The 21,551-nt window shown below is 41.7% G+C and overlaps 1 protein-coding gene across 1 annotated transcript in view; it reads right to left on the bottom strand.

The window, feature by feature from the left end:
• LOC103372932 (potassium voltage-gated channel subfamily KQT member 4-like) overlaps nucleotides 1–21,551 on the bottom strand; it is a 42,930-nt gene that overhangs the window by 18,458 nt on the left and 2,921 nt on the right. Inside the window, 10 exon segments of the mRNA XM_008302709.1 lie at nucleotides 5,031–5,057; nucleotides 7,256–7,350; nucleotides 7,547–7,567; nucleotides 7,569–7,596; nucleotides 7,637–7,785; nucleotides 12,567–12,662; nucleotides 12,805–12,915; nucleotides 16,911–17,036; nucleotides 18,617–18,792; nucleotides 20,767–20,893. Coding sequence (XP_008300931.1) covers nucleotides 5,031–5,057; nucleotides 7,256–7,350; nucleotides 7,547–7,567; nucleotides 7,569–7,596; nucleotides 7,637–7,785; nucleotides 12,567–12,662; nucleotides 12,805–12,915; nucleotides 16,911–17,036; nucleotides 18,617–18,792; nucleotides 20,767–20,884 — 947 coding nt within the window. The 5' untranslated portion in view covers nucleotides 20,885–20,893.

The following is a 21,551-nucleotide window of genomic DNA, read 5'->3' as shown; positions in this document are numbered from 1 at the left end:
GTGGGATTTAAAAGAACCGAGGAAGGAGTTAGGAGGGAAGTTAGGCTGGTTTTCTCTGCTCTCCTCCATGCTATTAGTCAGTCATTCCCACAGGATAGCGGGCTAAAGGGCAGGGCAGAGAGGATGCTGGGTAGTTCTGCAGGTACCTCCTATATTTCCGAGAATACTTTCTGAAGAGTCTCCCATTACTTAGACCCTTACTAGAGATGGATGGAGGAGGGGATGGAGAAGAAAAGGGGGGATAAAGGAGGAAGGAGATTAAAAAAGGATGGAGAGATCCTCTGCTGTCAATATTGAAGCACAGTAAACACTCACAGAAGGGCAGGGGGGACATATTTCAGAGGAAAATGGGAAAATGGGTAAACAGGGTGGAAGCTATACCCACCTGAAGTCCCTCATGCTGGGATGGCAAACATATTTATAATGTGAATTCGTGACATGTATGGCGTGTCACCGAGGCCAGTTTTACTCTCGGCAGTGTGTACAACCTGAACCAAACTCAGCGTGGAGAGTTTTCAAGAAATCTGTGAATCAGCTCAAAAAGCACCAATATGATGTCTTTAAAGTCCCTCTTTGATCAAAGATTAAACATCTAAAAGCTCGTCTCTGTGTATCAGAATTAAATATGTAAAGTTTTTTTATTAAATTGATCGATTTCTGCCTTAAAATGGCTTAAATACAGATCTATGAAGTCCCCACGTCGCTATTTACGCTCTAAAAAGTAATTCATTATTCTTATTCCCACAATTTAATTACATCGCTGCAAGACATCAAAATCTAATTTAGATAAATACTTTAAATTGCTAACATTAAATTCATGAGTTGTGTATCAACTTGATATTGTAATATCGATAATTTAAACTCAAATTCCTGTTTTTCAAGTCGTAGTAACTCTGACTAACTGTTACTAGCAGTCTGCAGCTGGAAGGTTTGTTTAGCACCGTACAGACACATTTACAAGACGGGGATATTTACCAGAGGGGATCTTTAAACACACTGACTTCTCCGCGACATGCGGTGAGTACATGTCTTCAATATGTCAGAAGTTAAAGCACTCGGGTCGACCCAAAACTGAAAATCTGTCGGAGTCATTACACCTGAAACCATCAGACTTTTACTACGATCTCTGCTCAACCATCTCTGACAAACCTGAACATGATATAAAATATGGATATTTATGCACCTATACTTTTCATTTCATATCAAACAGTATTCTGTGTTGCTTTGCAATGCTGGGACATGCAGTTGCATGTGGTTGACTTCTGTATTATCCATTTCTTTGTACATTTCATGGCGGCTTCAAGTTTCATTCTTGCATATTTCGCCCATGAGCAAAGACGATTTGATCTACTTGTACAATTTTGGGGCTGTAGGGTGGCGCAGTTGGTAGTACTGTTGCCTCGTAGCAAGAAGGTCGCCGGTTTGCGTCCTCGTGAGGACACCGGGGATCTTTCTGCATGGAGTCTCCATGTTCTCCCCGTGGGTTCTCTCCGGGTTCTCCCACAGTCCAAAAACTGTCTGTAGGTGTGAATGTGAGGTTTGTCTGTCTCTAAGTGTAGCCCTGTGATAGACTGGTTACCTGTCCAGGTGAACCTGCCTTCACCCTGAGTCAGCTGGGATAGACTCCAGCCCCTAGTGAGGATTAAGCGGTGTATAGATAATAGATGGATGTCCAATTTTGTAGATTCTGAATCAGTGTCACGATGAGAAGTTCTATCATGTTCTTTTCTATCATGAATAGTTCCTGAGCTACTGTCGTCCAAACATAGACGCCGTCTGGAAGCAGGTTGATGAGGAATTTAAAAGCTAACAGCTACCACTTTAAATATCCACAGTTCATGATAAAAATCAAGCAAATCAGAGACGGTCGAGCTGAAGGCCTCGGGTGCTTCCAGTTGGAATAACCCGACTGTGAGTCTGTGTTTTTTTTTTTGGCTTTAGATGAAATCCGGCCTGTTTGCCAGCTTAGTTCATTATTTGAGCCGTGTTGTGGAATAAACGCTGCTCTCACCAACACGTCGAGCATCATTCGCAAAAAGCCTTGTTTGATTTTCCCAAGAGGAAGCAAGGAAGTCAGCTCCACCTTTAAATGAATCCAGGATGAAAGACAATAAAGGAGTAAACGGTTTTCTGCACATCAGCCACTGGAAGTTTCCTTTTCTTTTAAAACCACACAACAGGGGTTGAATTAATCTCCGCACACACAACCAGGCACACCTGTCTACACACACTAACCAAACCCCCGGTATCCTTTATTTCACGTTGCCCCTCGCTGCCAATATCCAGCACACTTACGCTCAGCATGAGTGCTCTGTGGTGCGCCTAATGTTTACTACTGCTGGTGTTTACAAGTCTGCTTAAAACGAAAACCGCCGGCCGCTCACCACGGCACCTACCGCCGCCCGGCAGCCCAGAGTCGACAGTCTGTAAAACCGCTAATAACACGGAGCCCTTGTGTGTTTTCTCTCGGCGGAGGGCAGAAAAGAAAGAGGGCCGTAAAAGTGTGCATAATTATGATTTAACAAGTGCAAATTGGACTTGGCTGCCACCAAAAGTTTCTAAGAAAGGAAAACGTAATTAAACGCAGCCTTCTACGCGGAGGGGTGTTGTGGAAGCAACAAAGCCCAATTAAACGCTATTTTCTTTAAGGATGACTTTGTGTGTTGGGCTGAGGGTGTAAACTTTATTTTTTTTTTGTTTTATACATGTACGTGTGTGGCTGCCTTTAGTTTAGACGCCTGAGAAGCTGCTGGCTCAACATGAGGGCCCCAAATGTTGCCAAAGAAGCGCGGCACTGTAAAAACTATACTAGCATAATTAAACTCACAAATCTCTCTCTGTCTTCTTCCCCCCTCTCTGAAAGCCCCTATCTCCCCCCTCCTCGCCTCCCTCGCCTCCCCCCTCTCTTTTTTTTTTTTCAACTTGGGTCTGTCTCTCCTAGACTTGTGTTTGATGAGTTATATAAATACCATCCCAATGGAAAAAGTGCGTCATGGTACAGACATGGTACAGACTCCTGTCTTAAAAGGCGTGTGTGCACGAGTACGCACGCACACACACACTAACACACTGAAACACACACTGAGACACGAGCGCACACGCTGCAGAGACAAAGACGCCCATCAGCCCTCCCTGCCTCAGAGTCAAGTGCAGGAACAGTAGTGAAAGGAGAAGGAGGAGGTAGAGTCAGAACATCAAGATGTAATGACAAAAGGGGAGAAAACGTGGAAAAGCAGCACTTTGTACCTTCATGAGAGATGATTTAAAAGCAGCTCCTGTGTTTGGTTGAACCCTCTGAACCTCAAGCAGTTTTTGCTCATTTCTACTCACTGGAGGCTCTTTTTTCACTAAGAATTAAAGTCCTGCACCTCAATGGAAGCAGCACAACTATGGCTAGAACTGGAAAGAACCCAAAAGTGATTCTTGTGCTCTAAGACAGTGGTTCTCAAACTGGGGGTCGGGACCAGGTCCCAAGATCATTGTAAAAAAAAAAAAAAAAGATAAAAAATAAAGCCTACATTTCAAAAAATAAGTTTGTATTAGGGCTGTCAAAATTAAAAGTGTACACTTCTTCCCACTCCTTTTTCGAACTTGTTAAAATCATGATTTGATTATGCATTCTTATTATTATTGCTATTTTTTAATTCTTTTTTCCCTTTTATTTGTTCAAAAATAAATTCAATTCATTCCTTCATTCATTTAAAAGAAAATTACTGTGTTGATGTAAAGAGATCAATCTGTGGAATTAACACATTAATTTTTAACCCATTAATGCATAAACAACAAAGTTATTTCTCATGATATATTAAAAATTCAAATGTTATGATGCCATAAATCACAAAAAAGTGTTTTTTTTATTGTTTAGTTTACAAAAATAAAAATAAAAATCTGGATTCAACACATACAATGTTTGTCCAACTACTCACAGGTGTTACGGATACTGGATGAATTCAAGTTCTTTACTACGTACATTTTTATTTATTTCCATACTATTGATATCAGCTGCTCCGTGTCAGCACAGTCTGCAATTTAGCCGAACATCCCCTGAATTTTTATCACCTTACTGATGGTTGCAGCTGAGTCACTAATGGCTTCACGATTGCATTAAGAAGTGCAGAATTTTTTGATTTTTACAGAATCTAGGTAAAGCAAATGATTTATTTTTTACAAATTTTCAAATGTGACATGTCAAGCTACATTTTGCTAATTTCCTAAATAGAATGGCATGTCACAGATGAGTAGTTCAAGGACTGTCAGAGAGCTGAAAATCAAACATTTTTTTGTGTTTTTACAGTTTCTGGGTTTCATGAATTCTGTCATTTTGGTGATTCTTCAAACTGACCAGCAGGTTTTGGGGTTCAGCGGGTTGAAAACACTTCATTACAGCTCGTTTTTCTGCCTGTTTTTCCTCAATTCCACACAATTCAAATCACTGTACTGCAGCAGAGAGAATGTGTTAGCGCCTGTTTTTCCAGTGTTGCATGAAGGGAACATTAACGTTGAGCTCACGCCTCTGGCTACCCCTCATTTGCACAAATCAACCTTTTACCTGTCCGCTGTGATTCTGACGCTAATCATCCTCTGTACTTTCAGTGAAGTGTAGCTTCGGTAAAACAATTAGAACCTTTTTCGTTTCCGTTCCACTTCTGGATTAACATCATCATCATCTTGTTGCCCAGTGAAATGAAAAAGAGTCGATATGTCAAAACTGCACCGTGGCTGCCTGCGTTTGCTCCACTAATGGTGACCAAAAGGTTAAATAACAGTTCAGGCCTTTGGTAAAATAATCAATGAACCAAACTGAACTCAATAAAGGAAACAATCAGTGCGTCCGAGCATTTTAACGGCAATCTGGCCACTTGCTACAACCCAGTAAATGCCCAAAAACAAAAAAAATGCATTAAAATGGGACAAATCAACCCAGCAAAAGAAGAGACATCACAGTTTCTAAAACAGGTTCATCTTAATGTGCATGTGTATATGTATATATGTGTGTGTGTGTTCAGATATGAGCTGAGAGTCGTACAAACCTGTAAGTGGTCTCGCCCTGCTCTTTCCTTCAGTGGTTAGTGGGACAAAAGAGGAGGAGACAAAGGGAGAGAAATCAGTATTCCAGCAGATTAAAATAGCATTATACAGACGTTTCCACTAATGGATATGGGAGGCATCAAGCCAAAACGGAAGCAGAAGTGAAAGGAACTTTAATTGAACGGGGGTTAGTTATATCCAAGCACATGCAAGCTATGGCCATGCACAGTAAGGCTGAGCGTTAGTTCACAGACAGCAACCAGAGAGCTAAGGGTTTATGTGAAATTATCTTTATGTGTGTTTAATGTTCAGTCGCTAAAAACTCATGTGAGACTGAACTGTCACATACAAACCAACACTGGGTTTCTGGATTTAGTTTTATTTGCCTCAAGCTGAGTCAACTCAATGAACTTGAAGCCGGTTAAAATCAGAATTAATAGCATTAAAGGGTCAAATACTACCGAAGAGTCAAAGTTAATGTATGACTGTTGTTTTGTTTTGTAAAAGAATAACGCTATAGTATTAAAATCATGAAACAGATTGTGCCCTTTTGTTTGTTTAGTTGTTGCTGAATTGGCTTTGTTCTGGGCTTTGCATCCAATTCAAACAAGTCCATCAAACGCACATCATTCCCAGACGTCCTCTACCTTCTAATAGGACAGAATTCGCTTTATTATCCATTTTACTCATTAGCCGATATTGGTCTAACACAGATATATGGGTCTAGCCATATATCTAGTCCAATAACTTCCGATATGAGAACTTTTCTTTCCATAACATGATTCTGAAAAAATGCTTTTAGGTATTTAGATATAGTTCATCCACCAGAGCAGCTCTGACTCCAGTGTTTACAACACTAATTGCAGTCGGCAGCACCTGCAGCAGAGCGGATGATGGTGCAGAGTCGAGTGGTGTCTTCAGGATAAATTGCTAACTGGTTTGTTCTCCCCATTATTTCCCCTTTTCATTGCAAATGTAACGAATATCAGCCATCAATACTAGAATCCCTAAAAATCAGTGTCGTCATCGGCCACAAAACTCTAGCGTCAGTCGAGCTCTGATCTAAAAGCAGCTGTAGCTTTGGAACATTTGGTAAACTAAGTGGAAGGATGTGTTTACCCCAAAACACAACCATTTATTAAAACCTAACTGAGCAGTTCTGTTGCCTAAACTTAACCGAACAGACGAGTAAACACTGAGAGTAAAACAAGTCAAAAACAATACTGTAATAATGTCTTATGTGTGATGATATCCACCAGAACTGTGTGTTTTTGAGTTATTTCTTTGGTTCATTTACATTTCACTTTACACTTCAAGCATTTCTGTCCATGGATTTTACCCACACTGTGTGAATACTTTATTGTAATATTAATGATTTTCTTTTTAAAAATGGATGATTCTCATGTTCCATGTAGTATTGAATGCATTTCTTTTTGCTCCAGAGGGTGTGTGGAGTGTGTTTACTGGTGTCAGAGTCACTCCGCATAGAAGGTGGATTCTTTCTGGGTGCTAAACTATCTGACTTTTGAAGGTCTGGTGCCAAAATGCTGCAGTAAGAAATGCATTTTTGCAAGTTAGACAGCGTGCATGAGTCTGATTTATGCTCATTCCTTTCTGATGCACCTTCCTGGGACTTGAACTAAAGTCTCCTCACTAAAAACCAGCTTAGGCGCCTCTTTAAGGTTGAAATATGGACTTTTGAACTTCTGAAAGTGCAACATGGCAGCTTAACTTACCATTAAATGGCCCGTATATATATGGGAATATATGGGAATGATAGCGTTTGAATGGTGTTGGATGGTAGGATAACACTGCATAAGAATATTAACTGCATGTGAGCGTTTTCAACAAAAAAAAACATTTACAAGATATTCACCAAATTGATTATTATTAACAGTAAACCCCAGCGTGCCGTTCAGCAAAGCGTACGCTCATCGGCTACATATGTGAACGTGTCTGAATGTGAAGAAGGTGTTAAAGGTCGTGCATGCAAAGCGAAAACATTCCTGATCGAGGAAAAAAACAAAAAAAAAGGTTAATACGGGTGTGCGTATGAGAAAATGGTTACAAGGCTTCACAGCAACGAGTCACAACTGCTTGAAGTGACAACCAGTGGAGACGAACAGACACCAGCTGGACAGTAAGAGATGAGGAGGAGGAGGAGGAGGAGGAGGAGGAGGGCTGAGCAGCAGCGGCCATGTTTGTAAGTCTGTAAGTTGTTACCTACTTGGCGGGGCTGCAGGTATGCAACGCCTTCAAATGAGGCTTCCAGGTAGCAATGGAAACCGAGTTCTCATCAGCAGCATAACTACGCCAGACACACTACGTGCAGAGTCGACAGGATAAATAAAGTAATGATAAATCGAAACAATGGACGGAGTGAAGTGTGGGAGGGAAAAAAATAAAAAAACAAAAGGGTGGGGTGGAGGGGAGGGGAGTGGGGAGATTCGTATAAGTGAGAGAAGGAAGGTGAGGAGGAGGAGGAGGAGGAGGAGGAGGAAGGGGAAAAAAGAAAAACCTGATTAGTTTTTTTTGGGGTGGGGGGGTAGTGTTGATGCACTGCGGTTGGTGGGGTAGTCGGAGGGAGGTTTGGGGCGGGGGGGGTGATGGTGGTGCTGGTGGTGGTGCTGGTGGAGGTGGAGGTGGTGGTGGTGGAGGGGATACATGCCTGAGGGGGGGGAGGGCGCTTTGGTAGTGGTGCCAGGTGGCTCTGAGGTAGGGACGAGCGCCGTCGGTGGAGTACAGACGCCAAGCCGCCTGGGTGGGGGGAGGGAGCAGAGGTGGACAGGCATTCACATGTACACAAACAAAGGCGACACAGGAGGGCGATGGGACAAACGCTGCCGGGAAAACCCAGGGACGGAGATTTATGGCAACATGTAACGCACACAGGACGGTTCAGGGGGGTTTGTAACCAGCCGGCAGCCAATCAGAGGTTCTCAATGTGGGAATAAAGAGTGAAGAGTCTCTAAATAAGAAGCTTTGGGAATAAGAACGGATCAATTCATCACATAAGGGCGTGACTTGGACATACAGCAGGAGTAAATGCTTCTGAGCAACGCTAAATTATGGAGGCAGCACGTTGGAAATATTCTGACCGTTATGTGAAACAGTTTTGGTGTGATGCACATTATGAAGCCACCAAATTAAAAAAAGCATTCATGTGGGTTGCTGAAGGTGACAACAGCAGCTTGTTTTTCTTCAAATTACTTATATAGAGCATTCCTGAACCTGGTAAAACAGAACGGCACACTGCATGTACACCTGTTTTGGTGTAAATTTTGGACATATTTTGGAAGGACAGCTATTTTATGTTATTATTATTGTTTTTTTAAAATAATATTTTGAGGTTTATTGTGTAGTTGTTGATGCTTTTTGTAATTTAAGTTTCTTTTTCTAAGTGTATTTCTTTGGGTAAAGGGGGCAGATAACATAAAATTACTCTTTATTCTGCTCCCTTTCATTCAGGAGTCAAGAGTGTTTGTGTCACGTTTAATTGTTTAGTTTTAACTCAGTGAATGAAATCAAATTTTTAAATTAAAAATATATCTTTGAATGACAATGAAAGACAGAATAGATGATAAAGCCGGGTATGTTTTATGGTGGTGGTTTCAAAAGAGTCAGATTTCAAACTCAAGGCTTCAAACCTTCACAGCTGAAGCTTCATAAACAGTCTACAGTTCGAAGGCCTTCTGAAATAAATGCTAGGACAAGTTTTAAATCCAATCGAAACCACAGAAACCTTCAATCACTGCTTAAATAACAGGAGAGATGGATGGATCAGATTTAGCAGATTGTATTTGTCAACGTGTATATACTGATTTATCTAACAATAGTTCAAGTTTAACTGAATGCTTAATTACTGAAGTACTAAAGTGCATATTTAAGGTACTTAAATGTTTAATTTTAAAGAATCTTTCTACTTCATTACATCTCAGAGCGAAATATTTATATTTAGACATTTTTATGTCACTATATCCATCTGCCAGATTACTTTACAGATAAAGATTACACATAAAGCACAGGAGAAACGTACATAAATATGTTTAGTTCTAAATTAAAGTACCTAACTGTCAATAAATTAAGTATTTTGATAGTTATTTAGAGCCCTTGTGACGGCATTTCTCAAAATTTTTAGAGTTTTTTTCCCCCCCTTTTTTGAAACAAACCAAACAATTAACTGATAAATCGAGAATAATGAGCAGATGAATTCATTGAGTCATTTTACTTTAAATATTTAAGTACATGTTTCTGATTAAGTAAAATTCAATGCAGGACTTTTACAGTGTGGTAGAAGCACTTTTACTTGAGTAAAGGATGCAAATATTTTCTCCACAACTGGACACACTGTTAATCATCTGTAGAAGCAGAAGTGCGTCGATATGTACAGTTTGTGTCGTCATATTTTTGGTTTTTGGACCCTTAGAACAACACAGATGCATAGCTTGGATTCAACAGTAACCCTCATTTCTTTTAAAACTTCTGCAAAACTCTCCTACTGTATGTCCACCACGGTCATTTTTACAGGTTGGCCTCTTGACATATTGACCCATAGCTGAACCTCCTCATCGGTGCCAGGTGTGGTTACAAGACGTGTGACACGACTGGAAGACCCAAATATAAACACTTTACACAGACAGGTTGGAAAATTAATGCCGGCCACCCTGCCAAAAACGCTGCTCAATTGTGGCTGTTGGTCGTTACGCCTCTCTGGAGACCACTTTAGCGTCATTTGGAGATTCAATCAAGCTCTAAAAGTACAGTTATTAGGGAAAATAGTTATTCCAGCAGGTTATATTTAGAATTGACCAGCTGCTGAGGCATGAGGACGGCCGGCGGTAACTTCCCTCCACAGAGACGCACAGGACGAACAGTGATTTAAAGCGGGGAGAGCTGTGTGAGATGAGAGGGGAGTGAAGTGAAAGACAGAACAGTAATGTTATCCACAGATTTAACACCATCGAAGCCGCTTCCAAGTTTCCTTTTACCTGTCGGGAAGGGGGGGAAAAAAAACTTTATGAGCTTGGCAGATAACAGACAGCGATCAGGTACTCGATAAAGAGCCGGTTAAACAGAAACGACATCCACACACACAGAGGATTAATTGCGCGTTTAATGGGTTGTTAAGCATCGGTTGGGTCTTTGTCAAGCGTAGCAACAGATGTGTGTTGATAAGAAGGAGGAGGGAAAAAACTGCGCTTAGATTTGATTCGCTTTTCATATAAATATTGAGGAAAATATCCCACTGATTTTCAGATCCGAGGCCTGGACGATGAAGCAGAATTTGGGTTTTTTTAAAAGGTAAATTTAACTCTGGGATTCCAACAATGCTTCACTTCTCACTGGAGCGAATCACCATGGCAACTTACGAACACCTAACCCGATCAAGAACAGGTTACGTTCAAGATCGATGCGCGTAAAAGCGCCGCCCACTGACCGATCAATCCCGTTGGTCAATGGTTCCTGCAAGATCCCTCGGAGCTCGGCGATAAGACTTTCCACAAACCCTTCGGCAAAGATACGAGGCCTCGGCGGAGGTTGTTCTCGCTTTATTTCCGTTCATGTTGCCTGGAAAAAAAATCTTCAAAACAATCGTTCTACGGTCCTTATAGCGCTTTAATAATAAAACGGAGGCTGATTAAAGCACTAAAGCCTCGTGTTTATAATACCCGCACGAAGCTGACTCACCGGTTTCAATTATGTTTTAATATTTGCTCTTTATTTGCTCCCAAGACCGTTTAAGGTCGGAGAGCAGGAGGTAAGGCTAAATCTAAGCAACATTCATCTAATGGAATACACAGCAGCAATTACAGTCAGACCTACTCATGCCTTAATGATGAGGCAGGGATGCTGATAAGTCTATTAACTCACACATTTAGACCGACTTGTGTTGCTTTTAGCCCGTATTACATTTTCAATTTCCTCACATTGGTTTAGGATTACGTTTTATTCCTCCTGTGAGAAATATGCAGCTCTGGACCTTTTTCCAACTGGTTTGATTTTTATGTGAAGGTGCTCGTAGCTAGGAAACAGCGCGTTGATTAAACAAGTCGGGCTCAGTGAAGCCGGATAAAGATATCCTGGATGTGTTGAACTTTGCACAGGCTCCTGAGAATACAGTTTATCAGGATCATTTAAACTACTTATTTGGAAGGTGTGCAGTAAAACGTAAACAGATGCCACTAAGTTCAGCGACAAAGTAGTTGGAATATGTTTTGGAAGTTTATCTTAACAAGCTTGTCTGAGAAACTGCAGCTTAATGACACCATGAATTGTGACACACAGGCTGCAAAAGATGCTAAAACTCTCACATCGGCCGTTATAATTTCTATTTACTGCAAAAACAGGTGATTTACAACCAGTGAAGTTTATGGTTATTTACATCCTGCAGCGAATTTCTTTTCGGTTTAGCTCGTGCAATATATATTTACATGATTCTGTGGTATTTCCTTGCTTTAGAGGCGGCCCAGGATCGCTCGATTGCTTCATTAAACAGTTGAGTCGGTGGATTATTGGACACCGAGGGCAGCAAATGTCGCATTTCTTGGCTACGTTTGAGGTGTGTTTGGACAGAGACGGACCTTATTTGCCTCCCGTGACATATTCAGTCCAAAAAACCCTTCATTAAGACGCAATCTTTGACCACACACAGTTTGGGTAACGATTTAAAAATTTCCACTTCCCAATAGGTAGCTCTAAAAACTGGGTCAGCTGCAGAGTTTTGGACCTAAACGTTGATTGACTGCTCGTCTCTTTCAACCCGGGAAGTCTGTGTGACAGCTGCTTCGTCATATTTTGACATTAGCAAGTATCATGTTGTCAGAAGCGGTGCGGATGATGACAGCGTTCGCAACGATTCTGCAAGGCTCGGGCGGGTAGAAAATTTGGATTATTGGATGGAAAAACTCCAGAAGTAGGTCAGCGCAGTTCATAAGGTAGAGGAAGGTAGACGGAACAGACACAAACACAGACGCCGTCGGAGACACACATACATGCACCTCTGGACGCACGCCACGGCAATATTTATAGTTCATTAGAAAGCAATGCAGCTGGTCTTGTCTATTACAATGAGTGACGGCCTGGAGGAGCGTCTGCCCGGGGAACGGTCGCCATGGAAACGGCTCATAAATCCCAGCAGTGTGTGTTGCTGTTGGACCTGAGAGACGGCAGCGTGCCTCACACACTGTTAGTCATCACCGGCTACACAACCGGCCGACCCGGAGAAGGGTAAATTACGCACACGCACACTCGTATTAAGGGCGCTCTTAATGAAACACTTTTACTCTGATAGCGGAGATGCACACCTACACTTCAGCATATTCCTAACACACTCATCAAAGGGTAACGAGGAGCTATTATTTAGACACACACACATGCACTGTGAAAGAGGCATGAACCACACAGACAAACAAGAAAATTTGCACATAAAGGGAAAGAAAGTTCTTTGTGTTCCAACTGGTCCTCAGCTGCTGCTTTCTGCTGCTGCAAAAAGAAAGAAATCAGTGGAGGTGAAGTGTGTTTGTTCTCTGTGTGTCTACCTGGATGAGGCTGGCAGCTGGGTTCCTCCTTTTTTCAAAGTGCTTCTGTCGATGCTGCTCCTGCACCTTCAGGGCAAAGCCTGACCCGAGGATGCCCTACATGCAGAAAGCACACAGTCGCTCGCTGAGTTTTAAAACTGGGAGAAAATTCATCAAAGAAAACACAAGTGGTCCACGCTCCCGTTAGCGTTCTCTTTAATCAGTCGCTGCAGCATAATGTTTCATGTCTGTCACTCACAGCTGGAAGGGCGAAGAAGGAGATCCCCAGCAGAGCAAAACCAGCGGATAATAACCGTCCTGTCCATGTCTGCGGGGTCTTATCGCCATATCCAATGGTGGTGAGGGTGATCTGAAGGGACAGAGATCAGGTAACCAACATTTGATATAATGTTCTAAAGCGTGCAGTGAATTATTTCTTATACTTATAACCAGGGAAGCAAATTTTCAACAACTTTCTTTACCAATAGCGAGCAGCTTGCAGATAATCAATTAATGGTGAAAACGAGTGACATACAGGGGACGTTTTCTTTATGCTGATGAAGCTAATGTTAGTCTCCGATTTGCTGCAAAGAGGCCCAGTGACATTACTCTCAAATTCATACAAATTCTGCTTTAGGAGACTTCAGTGCATCTCTGGCTGGACGCCATTAACCGCCACATAAGTCTCTGTCATGGTGCCTGTTGCTAGCTAAAACCCCCACAATGCTCCTCACTTGCCAACACAGAACTGCTCAAAGTCCAAGTGACGCCTCCTCTGGCAGCTACGGAATTAAATGCTAAGAGGCTCCACCTGGTGGAACAACCAGGAACTGCAGCTAATCTACAATACGTGTTCTGACATGCATGTCTCTTGTCGTCTGCATCGTCAATTATTTGCACAGTGAATAATCATTTCCATTTCTATTTTGGACACGGAAATAAAATGCTGGGCAACAAATACACACCTATCACTGACACCGTTGTTGGAGCGCTTGGTGAGTTGAGACGGCAGCAAACTGTGCCATGAAAGAAGTCACTCAGTCCTTGTTTACTGGTTTGACATCAGTCTTACACTGTCCACAGACACTCTGACACTCTGACGTTCGCCGCATTAGCCATGCAAAATGCAAATTTTCTTATTTTTGTGGTGAAACTGTAATCAAATCTACTAGATCTTCATTTTCTCAGATGCTGGGAGTGCATGAAGACTCTTGTGTTCACTCTTGCAGCCAACAGCAGAACATTTGGTGAAACTTTGCTTGTGGCTGAGACTCTTTGGATTAGTAAAGACAGTAAATAAACCTGCTGGACTGAATTGTTAACCTGGAGGCAGCAGGTAGGGAGAGGGGGCAGAATTATGCAAATATTTAGGTATTATGCAAATATATTGGTTGTCTAATTTCCGCATAGACACTCTGACTGGTTTGTAAAGCTGAGAGGCCATCTAGTTAAAGGAGGCTAGAGGCGTGGCAACACTAAGCATCTTAATAGTCTCACAGCTTGTATTTTATCATTTCTATGTTGTGAAGACAAAATAAAGCCACACTGGACTTTCACCACATGGGACCTTTTGCGGTTTTTCCTCTGGTGCTGCTGTCTTTGTATTCCAGTTTGTGTGGGGTTGTGTGTAGTTGTTTTGTTTTCTGTCATTTTTATTTCCTTCACTGACTTAGCCAAACACAGGCTCTGTTTTTCTTTGCAGTTTTGCCTCCTTTGTTTGTTAATCATATTACTGAGCAATGAACAACTTCACTGAATCCAGAAACACCTGCTGTACGTTGCTTCCCTCAACCCGAGCAGAGCAACACACACGTCTCAGAAAAACAAACGATATATTTTCTGTGTTTCCTCAGATTGGCCTTGTGCTGCGCTACTTTTCACAGACTGCACTTGTTGTTCCTCGAATTGCTTGACTTTAGTAAATACGGTTGCTGAGGCTACTTTCCGAGCACACGGCAGCCAAACGAACAGCTTGGCGACCTCGTAGATTCGTGATAAGTTGAGATAGTTTCCTCCGCCGTTGCTAGAATTAATGACTTTTTAAACCATTCCTCCTCAGCAGTTACAGACGGAACAGATGAAGAGAGCACCTGTTGAATGAAGTGTGTGTTGTTAAGAGTAGTAAAAACACAGAATAAAAGAAGCAGGAAGACGAAGCCTCGTTGTAATCAGCACATCAAAGACCGAGCACGCTGCAGATTTAAACAGATACCGAAACGCAGCTTCTAAATCTTCGGTGTTAATGGCTCTCAGCGGTGACTCGGACAGCTTTTGTGTTGACTCATGCCTCTTAAAACTTAATAGGCTTCACCGAAAAACTCCAGCTTTTCAAAAAATAAAAAAATGACATAACAGCTTTTAGTGTCCAGCAGAAAGAAAGATGCGCCGAGGCCACCGAACGTGGGAACGCGGCGTGTCAGAGTTTCATTCCCACAAGCCTAACAGGCCAGTCGCACCTGGCAGCAGGAGAAAATTGGATTTATTGATTTGGCCATTTCTTGTTTGTGTGTTGTCTCCTTCCACGTCTTCACGGGAGGATGTAGGAGGAAACAGTGCAGCGCAGACAGCCGAGTGTGACTTTAAAGACCACTTCTGTTGGTTTTTGTGCTGCAGGTGTCATTAAGGCCAAACTGAAACTGTAAATGGAAATATATCACCGCTGTCAGATAAAAGCGGAGTTCGGTAACTTTCTTTGGGATTAAGAGGGAGCAACGGCGCTGAGTTGGGTTTGGAACATCTCATCAAAACATATTTTGTGATTTTAAAGTTGATTTAAAAAGTGGTTGATGTGCGTTTGAAGATCTGGTTGAACGACTACAACACTGGCAAATTTTTTCATTATTTTGCCAAATTGTTTAGTTGTAGGTACAAAGGGAGACGATCTGAGTCATAGAAACGTTGGACTGGAGGGCGTATGACGTTACTTCACGAGGTGTGTCAGAAAAGTTCCAGGACTGGTGTCACAAAACATATATTTCAAACCCAAAGTACGATTTGTTTTCCCCGGCTTGGCTCAGGTGGTAGAGCGAGTTGTCCAATGATGGCAAGGTGGGTGGTTCGATCCCCGGTCCCCCTCCACATGCCAAAGTGTCCTTGGGCAAGACACTGAACCCCAAGTTGCTCCCAGTGGCAGATTAGCGCCTTGGATGGCAGCTCTGTCACCATTGGTGTGTGAATGTGTGTGTGAATGGGTGAATGTGAAACACATTGTAAAGCGCCTTGGGTACCGCGAAGGTAGAAAAAGGCGCTATAAAAGTGCTGACCATTTACCCTTCAGAGGATCAACCAGCACGTCCACAAAGAGATCCTGCGGAGCTTGTTCAGTGTGCGAGAAGAGCCGAGACTTGTGGCTGTTTCACCATGACAACGTTCCTGCTCACAACGCCCTGAGCATCCCACAGTTCCTGGCTGAGAAGAACATCTCTGTGCTGGAGCAACCTCCCTACTCACCCCACCTGGCTCTGTGGGATTGTTTCCTCCTCCCCAAGCTCAGGCGGGTCATCAAGGGGACCCATTTAGAAGATGTAGACTACATCAAGATGGCTGTGACGACGGAGCTGCGGAGAAGAATCCTTCCAGGAGTGCATGGCGGCGTGGTAGAGAAGGCTGGGGAAGTGAGTTAGACTCCAGGGGGATTACTTGGACGGGGAAAACTTGTAGTTTGGATTTAAAATATATCTTTTGTGACACCAGTCCTTGAACTTTTCTGACACACCTCATAAGTTGTCATAAAAATCTGACTATATATTCTGAGGGCTGCCAACAAGAAGGTTGTAGGGTAAAAAACATCAAAAGAAAAGCTTTCTGCTGTAAAATCCATGCACAAGTATTTGGGGGTTACAGCTTTGTGCCCTCTGCTCTTCCAATCTGAACAGTATAACCCTGTGATGTACGTTTCTTCTTTGCTTATCTCCACTAAGACCTTTGTTTCTCTTATTGCTACCCCATGCATCATCCTTTTTTTGTTGTGTAGGCTCCAAAATGACTATAAAATGTCGATCTTTTGCACATAAATGGATGAAAACTTTCACTACTGCAAGAAATATCTTGTAAATATGAATGTTTCAAAGTCCTTGAATCTGTTCTGAAGCACTTTTCAGCTGAAGAACGACTCACTGGGAGGTTATGGTTGTTTAAATACTTAAAACCCGAGACTGTGCAATGCCCTCAAACAACCCTGTCTGAATAGCGATGCTGAGAAAATGGCTTTGGAGATCAGAAAGGAGCGTTTCTTATGTATGGAAAAAGTGACCTGTGTTCATATGCAATCTTTTGTTGATGTAAAATCAAATCAGCAGCACAGCGTGGCTGCATAAACCGAGCAGATAAACCGAGTGTGTCAGGACACGGCGAGTGTTTGCTCACCGTTCCCCACCACAGAGCATCGGCGTAGGTGGCAAAGTCCTTGTTGAATTCTTTCTCCACCAGATACACCAGGAAAGAGGAGAAGATTAGCACCAGGAAGCCGATGTACCAGGCAGTCACCAGCTCCTGCAAGACACACACACACACACACATAGAAGTAATTAGATTTCACGAGCACGAAGCCTCACGCGGCGCTTCAAACAAGATAAGGATAGTTTGCTCTCCACTATAATCGCTCCCTTTGGAGATGAGAATTAGCTTTTTTTTTTAACCCCGTGCATCAGTAGCCATTCAAAAGCGCAGGAGATGTTTTACTTTTTTTTTGCACTTCTTTTGTTTGCAGTCGCTGGAAAAACACCTTAATTATTTGCTTTGACGTCATTGTGAGAAATTGGCTATAATGACGATGATTTACTTACTTTTCCTCGCATGGCTCACCTTAAAATTCACTATTCTGTGCAAAAATCACAAAAGCTACACACATTTAATACAAATATACAGACAGAACAAATGGCCTGTGATATAACATAGGAGCTGTACATGCAACAGGGACGCAGAGAAGAACATGTCAGATAATACAGACATAAAACATGCAGCATAAAATAAATACGCAGGAGGTGATTTCAAATAAATGTGGAGACTAACAGGAGTGTGCTGTTCATGATGACACTGTATAAATAACAGACTTTTGCCAACTACAACATATTTTAACAGCCACAAAGGCATTTTTTGGAATTGTTTTTCTGCATTTTCCAATTTATCTCATGCATGCATTTGCTAAACTCACATTCTTAACGGAGGATTATCAGTTGAAACAGTTTGATATCAGCACTTTAGCTTAAAGTCTCTCTGCAGTCATTTATTAAACCATTAAACAGTTCTGTCCATGCATCAAAGTGACATATTCAGACGTCTACATTTTCCCGGGAGATTTCAGACCCGATGGCTGACAGAGTTTCATAGTTTAAGTTCGGTTTTTATGGATCTGAACGTAGATGATGTCATAACTCTATAGTCAGTAGACTTTCCACGTTTCCAATAACTGTGAAGTGACTTTCTGAAATGTCACAAAATTGTAAAATAAGTACAAATTTAAATTAGGCTTATATCCAGTAACAGTTAAGTAGAAAACAACAGTAAAGGCTGCATTGCTGTAATAAACCGAAGTCGGAAATGAAAGCATTTGTTTGCCAACTGGTACAAAAAACCTCAAAGAAGACGAAGAAGTAGGCAACATTTTGGTCGTCTATGAGAGAAAAATGAAGTCTAAATGTTCAGGAATTGTTTTCAGTCGAGAAAGTTATGATCATTCTTCCATTTGAGCTCAACGAAGAAGGTGAAAGAAGAAGAATGATCAGTCATGTGGGCTACGTGTTGAACTCAGGGATGTTTTCCTGACACATGGATAAAAACATGTTGTGGAAACATGGCTTCTGGGGATTAAAAATAAACTTTATAAAAATAAGATGAATCAAAAACTGAAAGTAGTGGAAGAATTAAGTAGGTAGCAAGAGAAGCAGCGTCCATCCAAACTGAACAGACAAATCAGGACCTACATGATCTAAAAACAGAGGCAGGTCAAACATGGGTTGGGAATCTCTATGGATTGAACTGTTGAAGCCTCACAGCACCGACCTCCTTAAATACCTCCAAACACATCATAGTTCAGAAGACCGGAACCAGCTGAGACCACAGCAAAGTCTTACCTTACTGTGTGCGTAAACTACAGATCCCAGCAGTTTCCAGGTCCCGCCCCTGCGGTCCATACGCACCATGCGCAGGATCTGCAGGAAGCGGAGGCTACGCAGCGCAGACGTGGCGAAGATGTTGCCCTGGCTACCGGCCGAAACCACGGCAACCGAGGCGATGAGTACGATGATGTCTGGGGAGCAAAGGAGCGAAAATGAACGGTAGCAGGAACCGTGGTTGACTCACCTGGTTCCTAAGCCAGCCGCCCATCCATCACCTTTACAACAGCCACTGATCCACTACGAGCTGTTTGTTTCCTTTTCCGTCTCTATTAGTCTTCTTCTGTCCACAAACCCTGAAATACCACACTCCTGTCTTGGCTTCTGTTTCCCAGCAGACTGTCCTTATTCCAACAACAGGAGGGAAAAGAATCACAGTCCTCTGAATGGATGTGTTTTTGCTCTTATGATGGCAGTGACTCTGACTGGACGCTGAAGATGGCATTTTTAAAACAGCATCTATCCATATAGGCAAATGTTGTTAGAACTTTGGGGAAATCTATTAAAATCCCACTGATGTAGTAGAACCAGTGATTCAAGATGCAGTACAGGAAACAACTGCTGCACAACATGGTTTAATCGTCTGGAAACTGAGGTTTTTATAAAATGTGTATAGATTCTATGGCACATTAGTTTGAGTATGTATGCTGTAGTCCCCAGTTGTTTTCACCATAAACTATTTAAATGTGCACATTCTCAAGCATATATTTTACACATTTCTGCACACAGCAAACATTTCTATCACTGTTCAGGCCCTAAAACTGACCGGACTGTTGACCTGCTTGCTTTTAAATCTTTTCATCCTGCAATAAAATGATTTTCTTGTTCACTGTATTGCACCAAATCACCACAAAATTCTTCTGAGTTCAAATTCTAGTGATCACACTTTATTATAGTTATTATATATTGCTAAAATTATTATAATTGTTTAGACAAACCCTCCCCCAGTGCTTCAGTAATGGATTATCAGGCTATGAGATGGAATATAAGAACAAGTAATGGTTTAATTTAACGGCTGAACGCTGCACCGCAGGATTGTTTTCAAACTAAGTCACCACATACAGCGGCTGTAAAAAGTATTCAGCCCCTTTGGAAGTTTGTTTTGCTTTTTATTGCTTTTCATCATTGAATTATTGTCGATTTTTGTTTTTCTCTTACAAGAATTCAAAAAATAAAGACTTTTTCATGTCAAAGTGAAAACTGAAGGTAATGTCAGTTAATCGACAATATAAAATGTTAAATGAATGAGTGTTCAGGTATTTCAACTTGGGCAGTTTTACAAAGACGAACGAATTAAAACTTCCACATGTGCAAGAGTCAATGCTGTAATTAACGTCTACTAAATACTGACTTGACGGGGGTGAATACTTTTGCAATTTTTCGTTTTACATTTTATATTTTTAACTAATTGACATTAGTTTGTAGAAATCCGTTTTCACTTGGACATGAAAGAGTCTTTTTTTAAAAATATTTTTGTCAAAAAAAACAAATTATATTGATCACGGTTCTCAGTTGAAAAGCAACACAGGAGGAAAACTTCCCAGTGGTGTTACACAGATATTAATAAAAGTATAAATGGATTAATTGTTAATCTAGATTTGACTGCTGATCAAAAACCTACAGGCGAATGCTGTAATTGTGGCCAAAGGTGCATCTACTAAATACTGAGCTAACGGGCATGAATACTTATCACCTATTTAATATTTTTAATTAATTGACATTACTTTGTAGAAATCTGTTTTCACTTTGACATGAAAGAGTCTTTTTTTTTTGTAAATTTTTGTCAAGAAAAGTCAAATTATATTGATTCCCAGTTGAAAAGCAACACAAGAGGAAAACTTCCCAGTGGTGTCACACAGATATTTATAAAAGTATGAGAGGGTCAGTTGACTATTTAGATTTCTGTATTGTTGTGTTAAGGATGATATGAGTTTTAGTTTTAGTTAAACAGCAACAACATCATGGGTTTTATTGTGACGGTTCGATTTTTCCAGCACAGACAGACAAACAAAAAAAAGGGAAGCTTAGTGCGATAATGCACCGTCGCCGTTACAGAGACGTCTTTGTAGGATGTTGTTTTTTCCCCTTTCTTTTTTCCACAGACCTACCTATGACACAGAACGGTTTCCTGGCAAAGCGGAGGCGTCCCTGCCAGCCTCGGTAGCGGCAGCAGCAGCCGGCGCTCCATATCCTGATGATGTACTCCAGGCCAAACACCACAATCATCACAAACTCCTGCAGAAGACGCACACACACACAAATACACACACTTAAAGCTTCCAGTGCTGTAAAAGCATCGCGTTATAAAAGACAGCGAAAATGGCAAAAGGTCAAGCGTTGAGTTTGGTTTGTTGCTAAGTCTGAAAACACTCTGAGTCACACACTCCAACTCTCTCAGTGACTACTTAAAAGGTCAATTTGAGGTAAACGTGATAAAAAGAAATAATTACTTGTGCTATCAGTGAACTGGAGCACATCTTTATGAGTGTACTTTATAGTCACTAAACTAAACATTTTGAAGTGTCCTGGCAGGATCGCTCAGGTGTAATTAACGGCATTAATAATGGCCGCGTTCCATTTAGGGGTGCCAGGTCCCGGACTCTCTCCGTACACTCGCTGGTTTGGCTTACGGTGACACTTCAGTGGAACCGAGCCACCGATACCGTTATTAGTTTTCACCTGAGCTGTTCCCGCAGCGACAGTGAAGATGTCTGAGAAAGATGTTTAACTTTAGACAGTTTGACTTCTCACAGCAGAAAAAAAGCACCAGAGCCATCTGAGCAGCTTCAGTTTGACGGATTTTGGTTTGAGGAGCGATCGAGTCGAGCCTGTGTGTCATCTGGGGTCTTGGGTAACATCAGTTTTTGAGTTAATAATCCTTAAAGAAGGTGGG

The sequence above is a fragment of the Stegastes partitus genome, unplaced genomic scaffold, assembly GCF_000690725.1.
Source record: "Stegastes partitus isolate 25-593 unplaced genomic scaffold, Stegastes_partitus-1.0.2 Scaffold1860, whole genome shotgun sequence".
Taxonomy (NCBI): domain Eukaryota; kingdom Metazoa; phylum Chordata; class Actinopteri; family Pomacentridae; genus Stegastes; species Stegastes partitus.
The sequence above is the reverse complement of the archived record's forward strand: the minus strand, read 5'-3'. Positions and strand labels throughout refer to the sequence as shown.